Source organism: Balaenoptera ricei, chromosome 18, assembly GCF_028023285.1.
Source record: "Balaenoptera ricei isolate mBalRic1 chromosome 18, mBalRic1.hap2, whole genome shotgun sequence".
Taxonomy (NCBI): domain Eukaryota; kingdom Metazoa; phylum Chordata; class Mammalia; order Artiodactyla; family Balaenopteridae; genus Balaenoptera; species Balaenoptera ricei.
This window is the reverse complement of record NC_082656.1, coordinates 12,608,357-12,623,061: the sequence shown is the minus strand read 5'-3', so window position 1 is coordinate 12,623,061 and position 14,705 is coordinate 12,608,357. Positions and strand designations below refer to the sequence as shown.

Genomic DNA, 14,705 nt, shown 5'->3' with positions numbered 1-14,705 from the left:
ATTGCCTATAAAAGGTATAATCCATTCATTCATTCAACAAAATATTATTGAATCTCTAGGATGAAGCCAGATGCTAGGAGGACAGGGATGAAATGTGTGCTCTAGGAGGGGAGACAAGACAAGTAGCAGCCAGTTATCGTGAGAGACATTTACCCTGAGGCTGATGGGGTTGTGAGGCCAAAGACTAGATCTAAAGAATCACCTCGGAGGTTGCCAAGCAGTAAAGGGAAGTGGGAAATATTTAGAGAGAGAGAGATCAGCGTGTGGGAGGGAGTAAAGGAAGGCGGGACAAGGCGATCAGGGAACTAGAAGGGACTCGACACGGATTAACTAAAGCAGAAGCTGTTAGATCGGAGAGGGTCTGGCTCATTCAAGAGCCTGCATGCCCCCTATCTTATCCCGGTGGTGATGCGGCATTGAAGAATTAGACGCAGGAAAGAGATGCCATCAACTTCATTTCAGAAAACCCTGGAAACAGGGAAAAGGAAACTGAAGAGCCATCAGGAGGTTGCTACCGTGAGGGGTGCATATGAGAAATGACGGGAACTAAGCCAAGGCAGTGACAGCCGGAGCACGAGGACAGAGATGGATTCAGGCATCGGGAAAATAACCCCTATTACGTTTTATTTCTGTGAGACAGTCTACTTTGACGTATCATCTCAACGTTCTGCATCTTTCCCAGCCCTTCTCTAGCCCTAAATGTCAGAACTGCCACAGCAAATTATCCACTCCAAACAGATACGTCAATCTTCCCACTTCCCTGGCTCTTGCTTTCAGTGCTCGCCGGGGAGGAAAAGAGAGGAAAAATAAGGCTGAAATGAGATGCTATGCCATTATTTTAAAGGCCTAAATCCACATCATCCCTTTTTTCGAGGCAGAACACACACCGCCAGAAGGCCAGTGTGCCTCCAGGGCCTACCGATCCAGGACTACTAATCTGGAGATTAACAAAATTTCTGTTCAATCCCCAGCAGCACCACTCTCCCTCAAGGCCAAGTCTACTCTTGATTTGCCTACCAATCTTTAAAAGAAAGTTGAAACAGTGTGTTTTTGCTTCAGTTTTCCTCATCTTGTGTACTATGTCAGTGCTGCTGAAAGGAGCCATATATGAATGTGTAGTGAGTTGAACTGTAGGATCGTGAATAATTTGAGTTTGAGCTGCGTTTAGCGTGGATATCTCCCAAGGGACGAATATGAGAGATTAGCTTAATTATTCTGAGGTCCCATCCTCTGGTAAAATTTTCTTTTTCTACCTCTCTGACCATCCTCTAGGGCTAAAATATATGCTTGATGGGTGACTAAATCAAAACTGGACGTTGACATAATGGTATCCCTTTACAAAGTAAGCATCATTTCCCTGACTTAGAATTAAATGTAAATTACCCCTCAGAGTTACCTGACCAATTCAGTCCTCAACCCACTGTCTTTACTGCCTAGGGTCCAGTAGGGAAACTAGAATAGACCGTGCTTGTCTACATCCTTTCACTAATCTGTTTAGGCTTGGAGTTCATCCCTTGCCGATTTATGGAGAGCTACATGAGGAGTAAAAAGACAGGAAGGAAAGAGTCTCAGAGTAGCTATTTACCACACATGAAAGTCTCTGGATTCCTCAGAACACTTCATCTTAATAGCATGCCAGATTTATAAAACCAACACAGAAGCATTCTTGAAATAAAGATGACATTTGTAATACTCTCAACTAAAATTCCAGGCAAGTGTGTCAGCCATGGTAATCAGTAAATAAGCCTAACACGTGGTCAGAAGGCAAGTTGTTTATTCTTTAGGAAGTTTAGACTATATTACAAGCTACCAATGTCTAAGAGAACCTCAATACATTTACATTCTAAAAAATATGTCATCTATATCATAGCAACACTAGTTTGACCCAACCTGCAGAAACCTATAAAAATCAAGACCAATTCTGTTGATCTGGAGATTAAGTTCTGAAAGCGCTTCGGTTCTGAAACTTATCGTAGAGGAAGGACTGCAGGTGGTTCCACGAGAGACACGTGCATGTACCTGAAATGAGACCCAAAGCAAGTTCAGCTCAAGCCAAGGACTTTGGTTTCATAAAATCTCATGTGGGCCACAGAAAACTTTCTAGTAGTTTTAACAGAAGGGAAGGAGCTAGCTGACTAGATGTACTACACGCTGACAAATTATAAATCTAGGCCCCTCCAAACTGATTTTCTTGATTTGACATGAAACCTTACTTTTCCATCCTAGCACCAGATATACAATTTGTTCTATTTTTAATTCTGAAATTACTATCACTCGTTAAAGCTTTAAATAGTGAGCCTAGATAAGAGAATTTCAGGAGCTTACTTTGAAGCCTTGTACTTCTCCCTAATCGCTTGCTGAGGTCGATGGGGTATACCCAGGCACACTTTATGCAGCTCACTCAGGCAAGGCACAATTTCACTTAATGAATAGCCTGTAAACGTAGCAAGGGTTTCTGGCTAATCAAAACAAAAGACAAAAGAAAATTGCATCATATAGCTTTATAAGATATCAGAAATCTGAAATCTTAGTAAGTATCCATGTTCATCTCAAAAGAAACTGTAATCCTTCCCTCAGAGACTTTAGAAATAAGATATTAGGAAAAACAGAGTTCTAAATTTGCTCATATTGTACAATTATAATGCTCAATTTGGGCACAGTTTATTCTCTCATGAGCAGGATTTTTTACTGGCCTCTAAAGAGCCTCTACTTACCTGTACACTTTATTTAAATAGAATATGAATGAGTCTTAGCCAAATTCAGAATAAAAAATAAGAATTCTAGAAAAATAAAAGTAGATGCCCCACTCTTGTAGCACAAGGTGAGCCTTCAGAACCAAATCTTAGGGGCCCATCTCTAATCTTGCCAACCATCACAAGCCAAGAAGCAATGCTAACTGCCCTGTTCCTTTGAAAGCCTGATACAACCTCTGACCATCCTAATTGGACCCAGGTTATTTTACACAGAGGGGAAAAGTCAGCATCTTTTGCCTTGAAGTGGTCAATGCTTACACTACAACAGCCCTCCTTGCATAAAGGTGGGTGTTGAGGTTTCCAGACCTGCTTCCATTCAATGAGCATGCCACCACCATCCCCTTGACTTTCTGCAACCTCTGCTCCCCAGTGAGCTACGCCACTGAGTCCAAGCCATGAAGACTGACCTGCAGTACTCAGCAGCACGTTGTAGTCTGCTGGCAAGGCAACCAGTTCCTTATTAAGCTAACTAACTCTCCTTCATAAGAGGCCAGCCCATTCTAAGCCTTCAGGGTTACTGAGCAGACTTTAGATAGGCCTTGAGGTTCATCTAGAAAGAAGCAACTAGAATCTTACCCAGAAGTGCCTGTTCACAGTATAGTTTGCCAGGCAATAAGCAGCTGCAGCAATCAGTGAAGGAAGGTATTTCAAGAATGGGTCAGCTTCAAGGAGACTCAGTTCTGCTACGTACTAAGCACAAGAGAGAAAATCTCATTGGAATTAGGAATTTGACTAAGGTTACAAGCAAACCTAGAAATGTCAAGGGGACAAACTGTCATCTTTGTTCAGTGTGCATCTAGTGATGAGTGCAGAAATAGATGCTCAAAATTATTCACTGGGTTAATAATTGCTATGCCTGTCCATAACCAGAATAACATTTACATTGTAATAAATTGCAAGTAAATTTCAAAATGGATAGGCAAGTATTTGGCCTAACCGTACAGTATACGTGAGGATTATTTATACTAGTAGTGCAGGTTTATGCTGGTCAAGTAGCATTGCTCTGGCCACTGGAGCGGACTAGAGCCTTCATCCAAAGGCAAAAATATGTCCATGTTAAAGCTATTAATTTATCAGGCAAATACATGCAGTTCAGAGGCTAGAACAGTACCAGTGGGAACTTATCAAATTAAAAGAAACATATTGGGAAATTTATAGAGACATCCTTATTACTCTTTGCATAGCATATAAATACCAGATATATTAGATCATTATGGACGGAAACCAAGTTTTCCAAACCAATACTTTAGTGCCTTCAACTAAAGTTCTAGAACTCCAAATGACCAAATAGTGCTTCATTACTTAACAAGTTAGGATGAGATTAGAGCCAAATAGAGCCATATTTATCTTGTTCCCATTCTGTAAACCTAAGAGGTATTGCTTGCATGTGGTCTGTATATAACAAGAGAACAGTTTCCAAGCTTAAATTTTTTCTAAGACCTGGGTGATTAGACAACCCATGTCTGCCAAACACGATTACTAGTAATGTCTCGTAAGCAGAAGTCATGTTCTTAGAATTAGTTCTCTTCCAGTTGCCAAAAAGCTTTTCTGGGCCCAAGGCAAAGAACTGAAAAGGAAGGAAGAACTGAAGGAGGCTGCTTTTTTTATCCAGTTGGCACTGAAGTTCTTGGAAGTCACGTGGCCTACCTTGGCCAGGTTCTCAGTCCTGACACACACCCCTTGCCTCCTTAAGTACTGAAAGAGAAACTGGTTGGTGGTTGGCACTGTCAGGTCAAAAGCCAGGACCTTCAGGAGCAGGTGTTCCATTCTCAGCAGTTGTCGTTTTGTGTAGGTATCATCAGTTATATAGACAAACTCATCTACTTCAGGTGGATATATTTCTTCATATTTCCTACAAAAGGGAAAGAGTTTGGGGAAGTAAAGCTTTGACCCTGTGCTCTCCCTCTTGTGCTGTCACAACCATGCCTGTCACATGGCCCTTGCAGACTTAAGTATCACTTACAAATCACGAAATGGTACAGGTGTGAAAAGAGGAGGAGCTCGTTTCCAGAACAAGAACACGAGTATGACAAGGCTGTGTCGTACTTGCTGCTACGGGATAGTAAAGAAACAATTTCCAACTGGGAATTTTAGGTTTTGGCTTCTGATATGCTGAAAGATTCTGAATGACAGACATGTGGGTAAATTCCTCTTAATTCTATAGACTTCAAATCATCTTGTGGAAAAGAATGTTATGTTGAACACAATGGTAGGAAAAAAACTCCTTCAGTCTTGGATTTTTTTGAAAGATCATGTTCAGTTTTCTCTATTGAATTAGCAAAAGATGCTATGTATCTAAGAGATAGATGATGATACAATTTCACTGTTATCAATTCTTTGGTTTTGTTTTTGTTTCTCCTTTCTGTAGGGAAATTTTTGCAAAATTTTAGGCATTAATAAGTATAATGTCTGAGACCAGAAGAATAGAAAGGAAACTACCATTCAATAGCAGGTCACTTATTTAAAAGAAGATTAGCCGCAACCTAGCCCTTTTCTACACAATTAGATATTGTTATGAATGATTGATAGTAACAGGAACCAGCTAAAATAGTTTATTCACTATAACCAAATAAACTGTGTTATTATGAGTCACTTGCTAGACCATGAAGAAGGGTTTTATATAACCAAAATCTCTTTTAATAGGACATTTACTCATACTAGAATACAGCCAAAAGACTACACCACAAAATAGTTAAATTGGATCCTGAATTTGAGCTGATGGCTGCCTTAGTCATGATATTGAACTTCTTGTTAAGAGGATCTTAAACATCCAAATTGAAGAGTGAACATGTGGTAAGATTCAGATTCTCAGTAAACACTGTAAAAATGATGACATTCTATCAAAGGAGGCATGGATAAGTTTTACTTATCAAGCACTGCATTTCTCCAATAAATGGGAACGGAAATCAAGTGTTTTGACAGGCTGAAGTTTCACATTATTTGAGCTGAAGAACACTTACGAAGCCAGGAGAAGAGCTGCTGTTCCTACAAGCTGCAGTTTCCCTCTCAGAACAGACATGCAGGAAAGAAACCTGTCCAGGAAGTTGACGGCCAGGTAGAGAGTCTCTGCCCGAAAGTTATATTCTTCTCCCACCTCAACCAGCCAGTCTACCAGAATCGTTCGCATGCCTTCTGTGATGTCTGGTTGTTTCCTCATGTAGTGCACTTTGGGCCTGTGTCTTATCTGTTTGGGGAAAGAGTTTTGATATTCAAATAGTTGCTATGTTAGAAAGATTACGCCACAGAACAGTTGCTATTTTTAAAAATCTCATGAGCAAAGGTTAGCAGGAAACTCAGTCAAGAGCCAGATACATCTTTACCATGGTATGGAAGAAAGTGTGAAATTCTGGTTCTGTAATGCAATTAGTTAACAGATGACTTAAAGGAGGGGGGAAAATGGCAATGATCGTTATCCCCAAGAGTGAAATACTTAACATACAAACCCTTTGAGTCAAAGAGAAATAGTCCAAATAACTGCTACTCACCTCACAACTATTATTTTTCATAAATGTTCTCATGTTTAGATGTCACAAGAATGCCATTCACTAGTGGTTATGGCCAAGAGTGTATAACTATCTTAATATGAAGTGTTTGGGGTGCTGGAAATTGAAGGAGAAGTTGGGAAAACTCACTTCAGCTTCTCTAAGGTACTGATGAATTTCTTCAGCATATTCAGTCACATTTATCACATCTGTACCAAAATCTGATGCATCTTCAGACTGGGAGTGGAGAGATGGATCTACCAGCATAGGGGAAACTGCAGGGGGTTCAACATTATCAGGTAAGAACATTTAATTTAAAAACTAGTTCCATCCACTAACCCTCTACAGGCAGTTGTGAAAATAGTTACTACTTCAGGGTGTTCTCTTGCTAGTTATATGCTACTAAATGCTGCAGATGATTACAAAGACAGGGTACCATCAGCCACAGGTGAGTCCCATTACCTGTGTTAAAATCCAGCAGGAAGTGAAGGTCTGACTTGAGTGTGCTGGTGTGTACTTCATAGGCATCCTCAAATGCCATCCCCTCTCGCCCTGTGCTGCTGTCTCTGTCCCCTTGCTCAGGCTCGTCCATGTACATGTCAAATCCTTGCTTGGCTGGCACCTGAACCCTGCTGTCAGACAGCGCTTCCTTTCCAGCTGGAGGGAAGACATTTTCTGACCCAGAGAAACACCTGAGTGTTGTGATCCCCTAGAAAAGGGTTAAGTTTTTTGTTAGAGGCCCCCCCACCCCCGTAGCCCTCATAGGTGCTAAGAACCCATGTGACTCAAACCAGCAGGCTGGAAAGAGGAGAGGAATCTTAAATTGAAATATCTATGTCTGCAATTGAATTTCAGAAAATGAAGCTTCCAAAGGATGACTTTGCCCTTATCCTTGTCTACATTCGACATTTGGGAAAGGAGCTACCTAAAATTTGTCATCTTCCTCACGTATTTATCAAAGGGAACTCAAGATTATAGAAAAAAAGAAAAACTATAGCTCTCCTCCAAAGTGAACTAGGTACCACATGTGGGTGGAAAATTGTATATCAGTTTTTGTGCTTGTAGCATGACAGGCTTTTATACCAACCCAGCAAGGTTCTTGACACACAGTTACTGAGTTCCTATTGTCCTCCTTAAATAGTTAACTTTTAGTCAACAGGCTCCTGTAAAGGTCCCATTTAAACCTAGTTACTTAGAAACATGATGATTTTAGAAATGCATACTACGCATAAATTCTCCTATAAGATGTAGAACCTTATTATATGACATAATGAGAATAATAAATGAGGTTCTAGACATTTTTAAAATACAGCCAATAGTATTTTCTCAGCAAATTAGATGTGAGGTGGAAGAAAAAGAAGGGTCAAGGATGACGAAGGTTTTGGGGTTGAATAACAGGAAGGATGGATATTCCGTTTACTGAGATGAGGAAGACTTTGGGAAGAGCAGTCTGGGGCCAGGGTTGGTGTTTGGTTTCGTCTAAGTTTGAGATGCCTACTGCATGATCCAAGTGGAGACATCAAGTAGGCAGCTCACCATGTGAGCCTGCAACATAGCTGAGAGGTCCAGACTGGAGATAGAAGGAGGAGTCATCAACAGATAGATGGTATTTAATGCCAGGAGACTTGAAGAGATTGCCAAGGGAGTGCATGCAGATTCAGATCAAATACTAAGCCCTGGCACACTCTAGCTTTTAGATATTGGATGAGGAAGAACCAAGATATTGAGGAGGTGTGGCCAGTGAGCTAGGTGGGAAACCAGGAGAGAGCCGTGTTTTCCAGGCTGAGTGAGAAGAAACTATTTCAAGGAATAAAGAGTGATCAATAGTGTCAAATGCTGCCAATCAGTCACGTAAGGAAAGGATTAAGAATTGAGTCAAAGACAACAAGAGAAGAATTTGAGACAGAGTATTCATTCAACAAACATTTGCATGCTACCCTGGCCAGGCACTATTCTAAACACTGGGAATACAGCAGAAAACCTGATGTCCAAAATCCTCATCCTGATGGAGTTTACAGTAGACAAACTCTCAAGAAACACTGCCATAAATGGGACAGTTGCTGCCAAGAGCTTTGTAGCTGAAAGGTTTTTAAGACTGAAAAAAAAAAAAAAATCACAATATATTTACATGCTTCTGGATTTAACCCAGTAGAGAAGAGAAGACTGAGAAAGAAGAGCTGATGGAATGATATCCTTGAAGAGGCAAGAGGGCATCAGGTGTGCTGCACACATGGGGGTTCACATTACATAAGAGCAGGGACACATGGGCCATGAAGCAGGAGGGGGATGGCAGAGTATATGATACATGGGAGCATGTGGAAATTCTCTTCTGGTTGCATCTATATTTCTAGGAAAATAGGATATAAAGTTATTAGCTGAGAGGAAGGATGGAGATAGAGGCTTTGGAGGATAAAGAGACGGGAAAGTATAAAATAGAAGGTTTCTATAAGAAGGTTGTAGAGGAATAGAACCGGGAAATGTAGAGGTAGTGCCTGGCAACATAGAGGTTAGCTAATGGTTATGAATTTAAAGTGAGCATGGGAGTAACTACCAATTCATGAGAGGTTTTAGACTTCAAGTTTAAAGAAGTAAACATCGCTAAGCAAATTAAGTTTGCTAAAACCACCTTTTCTCAGTTTTTTCCAAAGCTTGTAACAGATTACTTTGGGTAATTTTCTCCCATAACCAGATGCCACCAAAACACAGATGCCTTGAACAGTCAGTAGATGAGTCAGTAGATGAGGCTTCTGATCTGGCCTCCGTCATGACTTTTTTTGGGGGGGGGGGGGGGCGGGTTCTTAAACCTCTCAAATTTTCTCACCTATACAATGGAAAGAATACCTGCCCACCTATTCCACTGTACTATTGCCAACTTCATTCCACTATAGATGTGCAGTACAGGCTTAAGGCACAGTTATGAGAAGGTTGTCTAATAACATACTTGAGGAATATTTTTTTTAATTTCAAAATTTATTCTTAAGGATCCAAACTCCTCATTCGCATTTTAAGTGTCTGAATTTGTTTACAGTCTGTTAAGGGAGGTACCTATGATCAGTTAAGCACAAGCAACTGATATCAGATGGCCCATGATCCGTTTGCCTAACTGTCCTTTGTCCTGAGGAGAAGCCGACTTTTGAAGCATGCATTTGGAAGTAATCTAGTATAGCCGGATCCAATCCTGATTCTAACACCATCACCAATGAGCTTAACAAAGGTTATCCAGGATGCTTCAGGCACAGCCTAGATCAATCTGAATACCACTCCAATGTGGAAGATCCCCAGTTCCATAGTTTATTTTGGGGCATTCACATTCCCTTTTAGCCCAGAACTTAACTGACTTTACATATACTTGACCTAAACAGTATGTGTTATTTCCTTGATATTGGCAAAATAACAAAGAAAATTATTCATGTTTCTAGTTGGAAAAGGGACCTGACAATGTGATCTTTAAAAAAAAAAAAAAAAAAAGTCAATGTCCCTATAGTCCAGATTCCATGGCTGAATACTCAAGAAGAGTTTGGAGGTAAAATTTCAACAGAAACCCACCTCCCACCAAGACATGAGAGCCCTTCTCAACGAGTAGCCTTCCCGGCTCTTCTCAGGCATTACCTGGCCACAGGTCCTCCTGTACTGCCCATTCTCAGTTAGCACCCCTAGTACTGTTCTTTGTGGCGGATCCTGGCCAAGCTGGGCTCTGGTTATCATCTGACAGGCATCAGGACCTCGGGACACTGGAGCCAGCACTACTCCGCTCTTGGAGCTGCTGAGATGCATAGCCTCAGTCTCCACAGGCTACTGCTAGCAAGGAAGGAGAAACAGACAAGCCGGTTAGTCAACCTCTTCCACGAGGGGCTCCAGGAATGCAGCGAATCTCCAGAAGAGAGAGCACTGTGAGATATCTTCCCTGCAATTATTAGGGCTGAAAGGGCCTAAGTCACAGTGCAAGCGATCAAAGCTGCTTTGAACCAAAACAGTGATTTGAATCGCTCCAGGCTTTCTTCCAAGATCTGGTTGACGGCTGGAAGGAGAGAGAGAGAGAGAGACATCTGACAAACCTCCAAGCCGAGACACTAAGCCCCACGTTAATTGGGAGTCCAAACCTACGAGCCCGTGTCTTTCCGGGCTATGATGCTTATCCGTCACCCCACCACCCCGCTGCCTGCAAACAAATGACCCAGGATACATCACTGTGGGAAAGTACGTCCCTTTCCCAAGTGATAAGCAGGGTGCTCTTCCACGGCCCTCCTCCCACAAGACAGAAGGCCCCAAAACCTGCTTGGAACCCACAGCGGGCCTCGCTCTTCACCGTCTTATATCTTTATACATCTGTCTCCAACAATTAGCAAGTGCACACGAACACTGGGAATGAGGAGCCGCCGAAGGGGGCGGGGCGGAAGGAGACCGAGATGTTAATAGATTCCAGTCGGGGCGCCGAAGTCCCAGCTTTGGTGGCCCAGCGCTCAGAGCTATTTACTTTCAAGACCCCCTCCCCGCGTCTGTTAAATCGGCCAATCAGCGGAGCTCCCGGGCCTCGCGGGGGCCGTTTCCATGCCAACCGCAGGGGGCGTGCGCGCTCTGAGGCCGCATCGCTATGGCGTCCCCTCACCTGGCATGCTCCGGGTGGACGCACGCGACCCCTGGGCGTTCAGGGCCTGGTGGGGCCAACCGGCGACGGACCCCGGCTCCTCCTACCCGGACCTGCTCGGGCGTGCCCGGGCGGTCGCCGTGGGTACCCGCGCCTCTTGTGGCAGATGTCTGGAAGGGAGGAAGGAGGCCCGCCCCGCGATGGCCGGGGTTTGGAAGGGACTGTTTCCTTGAACCTGTTCTCCCAACAGCCGCTAACTCCTCCCGCTAACGTCTTTTCCGCGGCCCGCTCCTGAGAACCTTGGCTCGGGAGAGCGACGCAGGGCCCTCGGGGCTGCGCAGGCCGCGGCGCCTTGACGGCGCCCGCCGGAGAGCGCGGCTCGCTCCCTTTCCCCGCTTCACACACCTACACCTCCTCCCAGAGAGAGGCCAAGTAGCAGCGAGTTGGCACCTGGTTTGCTCCGGGGCCCCTTAATTCGTGGTGGCGGCGTGTCCTCGGTCATTTTGGGCCCTTGCGCACCAGAGGCCGCGCCTGGCTGGCCCGGGTTCTGGTGCATGTAACCCGGCAGGGCGGGAGAGGAGATCTGGGGTTTTAGGGTCGCACGTGGTGCTCGCAGTCCCCACGAGAGGTTTTCCCCGACGGGTTCGGCAGCCACAGCGTGAAGCTGGTCCAGGAACGCGGAGATAGTGGCCCAGGAAGAGGAAGGAACGCGGGTGGCAGCAATGGGGCCTGGGACGTTGAGGGGAACAGTGGTGAGCCTCGGAAGTAGGGGCGGGGGGGGGGGGGCGCCTGGCCACGTGGGGAGGGAATCCTTGGATCGGGGTCCATGGCAAGGTGGGGAGGAAGCAGGGGACATAATTTGGGGTAGAGATGAGGGTAGGGAGAAGGGACCCTGGCCAGTCAGGAAGGGAAGAGAGGTCCTTGGAAACTAGGGAGGCCTGGCACCTGCAGAGGTAACTGGCAAGACAGGTAGAAAAATCTTTATTTTTTGAAAATATTCGTGTGTGCATGCGCGCGTGCACACACACATATTACATATGTTACTGCTTTTGTCTGTTTTTATTTTTTTAAACACTCATCCCAAAGTTTCTAAAGCAGACCACTAAAACCATTCAAATGGCCGTTTTAAGAACTGGTTAGTTATCACCTTATTTTGAATGGAAATGATTGTTAATCTTACCAAAAATTTTTTCTTAAGTATTTATTAATGTGTTCACCCAGTGAGCTGGGTATGCGTTAATTTAATGGGAGAATTGAAGTATTCTACAGAAAGTGAGGATGAAAGCGTTTGTTCGAGTCAGATGTTAAGGGGCAGTTGGGAAGCATCTTGGAAATCAGTGCTGGATGCAGGAGGAGAGCAGAAATGGATTTTGTTTAATATGAAACTAACTTCTATACGTTTATAACCAACTTTCATTCATTGCGAAGCAGCGATACAATCCCTGTGCACCCTGCAATTCCTGTGCCTCTGAATATGAAGGCAACACAGGAGCTCTGGTAACATCTTGATTGGGACAGCAGATGTAGGCAGGCACCAAGTGCTGGGCTTTGCAAAAAGGTACTGCTCTCTGGGGGAGGAAAAGAGCCTTTCTGCTCCCTTCCCGCCTAGCGCCACTTTTGAAAGTCTTCTTGGGACCCCTCCTCCATCTGACGACACTGTTGTGATTTCTGGGGACACTGAAGGCCTCAGTGGTGGGGATTCACTTTGGACTCAGGAACAAGTTTTGCCAAGAGCCGGGGTTGCTTTGGCAGGACTAGAGTTCGTGCACTCAACGTGACCTGACCCTCTGTACATCCCTTTTGATCTGATTTCCTTGACAAAAGTGACCGAGAACCTCATGCTCTGCCTTTCTTCCAAAACAAAGGAGCCAGTGCAATGTTTGTTCCTGGAGCCTGTTGTCTTGATCCTCTTTTCTGAGATTGAAGCTCAAGCAAGGAAAGGGTAGCGCTGGCCTCCTGGAGACGCAGCTCTTTGAAGCTGGGTGTCCTGACTCAAATCTGGTCAGGACCAGAAGAGGAGGCTACTAAGGTGTCTGGAGCCTCTCAGCTGTCTTTAGTCTGAAAAATACCTTTTAAAAAGAAAATAACTCTTAACCAGATGGGACCCTTGGATTATTTCATACCTGTTTTCCCCTACCCTCTCTCATGTGAATAGCTGCAGCCTAATCCGGTCTTAATGAATATGAAATATTATTATCATTACATGTTACCATCTTTCTTCTTTCTCCATCCACTTTGTTAAACTTGGCAAAGCGAAATGATATGTGGCTTATGAGTTTATTGTTGTGCTGCCTTAGAATTCAGTATTAAATCATTGAAGTCCTCTGCTCAGATCTTAAATTGGAGAGTAATTCAGGTGAACTTCTATGTATTTTTTTATATGTACATACATATAAATTCAGATATTTATATAACTTGTGCAATACTTATGGATTTCCAGAGTTTTTTTAAAAAATCGTCACTAAATATTTGAACAAGTAATGATTGATGGCATAAAAACAAACTCACCTAATAGGTGCACAATTTTTATAAAAAATTTAAATTGAAAACTTGGCCTTATAATTAGGAAAAATAGGAGCAGAGAGAAAGAAAGGACTTTCTCACAAATAATGCAGTTTTAGTGAGATTCATAATTATATCAATAACTTTGCTATTAGTGTAACAAAATCAGGATTAGGACTCAAAGTCGAGTAGATTTTCAATGTCTGCGTAATTACATAAACTATTTGTTAATATATTGAGAAGTGAACAATACATTTTATTATAAATACATCTTTAATGTCTAAAGTATTTGATATAACTTACATACTAATATAACAATTTCTTAGTTTAAAAATTTACTTGGTCAGCACTTCCTGCCTGATATTCAGTGCTCAGCTAGTTTTGATGCTAGGATTAATTTCCATGATAAGGATGACAGCTAAATTCTTTACTAGGGATTTTTAAATCCCCAAAGTCCTATTAAAACTGATTCCTCCCCCCTCCAAATTTCACTTCAAAGACAGTGTTTTCTGTTTGCCAGCAATTACCTGGCAGTTCAGAAGCTGTTATTACTTCTCTTCCATTTGCTCATTGTAGCTAGTAATTAACCTTCTGTTCAGACATTTCAGTTTTCATTCATTTGTATGAAATCAAGTTGATTTTCAGCATAGGGATGAAAAAGAGATGAAAAAGTAGAAGAGCTATTTTTTTTTAAGGACCTCTGTCCCTTTTAGGGACTTATTTTGCCTGTTCATGGTCATGCCTCTGCCATTCTCAATATACATTTAAATTTAGAACATAACTATGTGGTAAGATGAGGGACAGATGCTGGGGATGGCAGGCGATTTGTGACATTTTAGCCCACTTGACCAAAGGATCCAGTGAGTCCAGTTTGAGAAGCAGCCAAAAAATTTACCTCCTTAGGAAGCTTATATCCTTGGGTGGTGCAAAGTGGATCCCTTAATACGTAACAGGTGAAGTTAGTTTTCACTGAAGTTTGTAAAGTCACTTTCTCTGAATGAAAATAGTTTGAATACATACATGATAGTAGCCAAAGTCTACTATTCATTCACTCATTTTACAAATATTTTTTTGAGCATCCATCTTATACCAGGCAGTAGCTGGATATGGGACAATTAAAAAGGATCCCTGCTCTCAAGGAGCTTTTTGTTCAGACAAGAAGGTAAATAGATTGTTATATAAGGTGCAGCATAATTAGTGTTTATTTCATCATGGGTACACAGATGTATGAACAGAGAGCAGTAAGAACTTAGCAAAAAGGAAGAATGCATGTTGCTGTGGAGATTTGGAAGCAGTATCCAGATCTGATAATAAAGATGATTAGAGTAAACAATTTTTTTTTGCAGGACAGATGGTATAGTCTACATTTATTCTAGAAAGGGG

The 14,705-nt window shown here is 42.7% G+C and overlaps 1 protein-coding gene across 4 annotated transcripts; it reads right to left on the bottom strand.

Moving 5' to 3' along the window:
* Nucleotides 1–1,860: 1,860 nt before the first annotated feature.
* CCNA1 (cyclin A1) lies at nt 1,861–10,923 on the bottom strand. Of its 4 annotated transcripts, none has more exons than XM_059902774.1 (8): nt 10,842–10,923; nt 9,845–10,033; nt 6,698–6,944; nt 6,386–6,510; nt 5,714–5,937; nt 4,401–4,605; nt 3,330–3,443; nt 1,861–2,019 (listed from the first exon to the last, which is right to left on the bottom strand). In XM_059902774.1, exons 2-8 carry the CDS (start codon nt 10,007–10,009, stop codon nt 1,876–1,878), a joined length of 1,224 nt encoding a protein of 407 aa, XP_059758757.1. In that variant the 5' UTR covers nt 10,010–10,033; nt 10,842–10,923; the 3' UTR covers nt 1,861–1,875. The 4 variants fall into 4 exon arrangements, with proteins under 4 accessions (XP_059758757.1, XP_059758758.1, XP_059758759.1 ...); XM_059902775.1 differs by lacking the exon at nt 10,842–10,923 and adding an exon at nt 10,542–10,567; XM_059902776.1 differs by lacking the exon at nt 10,842–10,923 and adding an exon at nt 10,523–10,536 and having other exon boundaries at nt 9,845–10,030.
* Between the last annotated feature and the right edge of the window lie 3,782 nt (nt 10,924–14,705).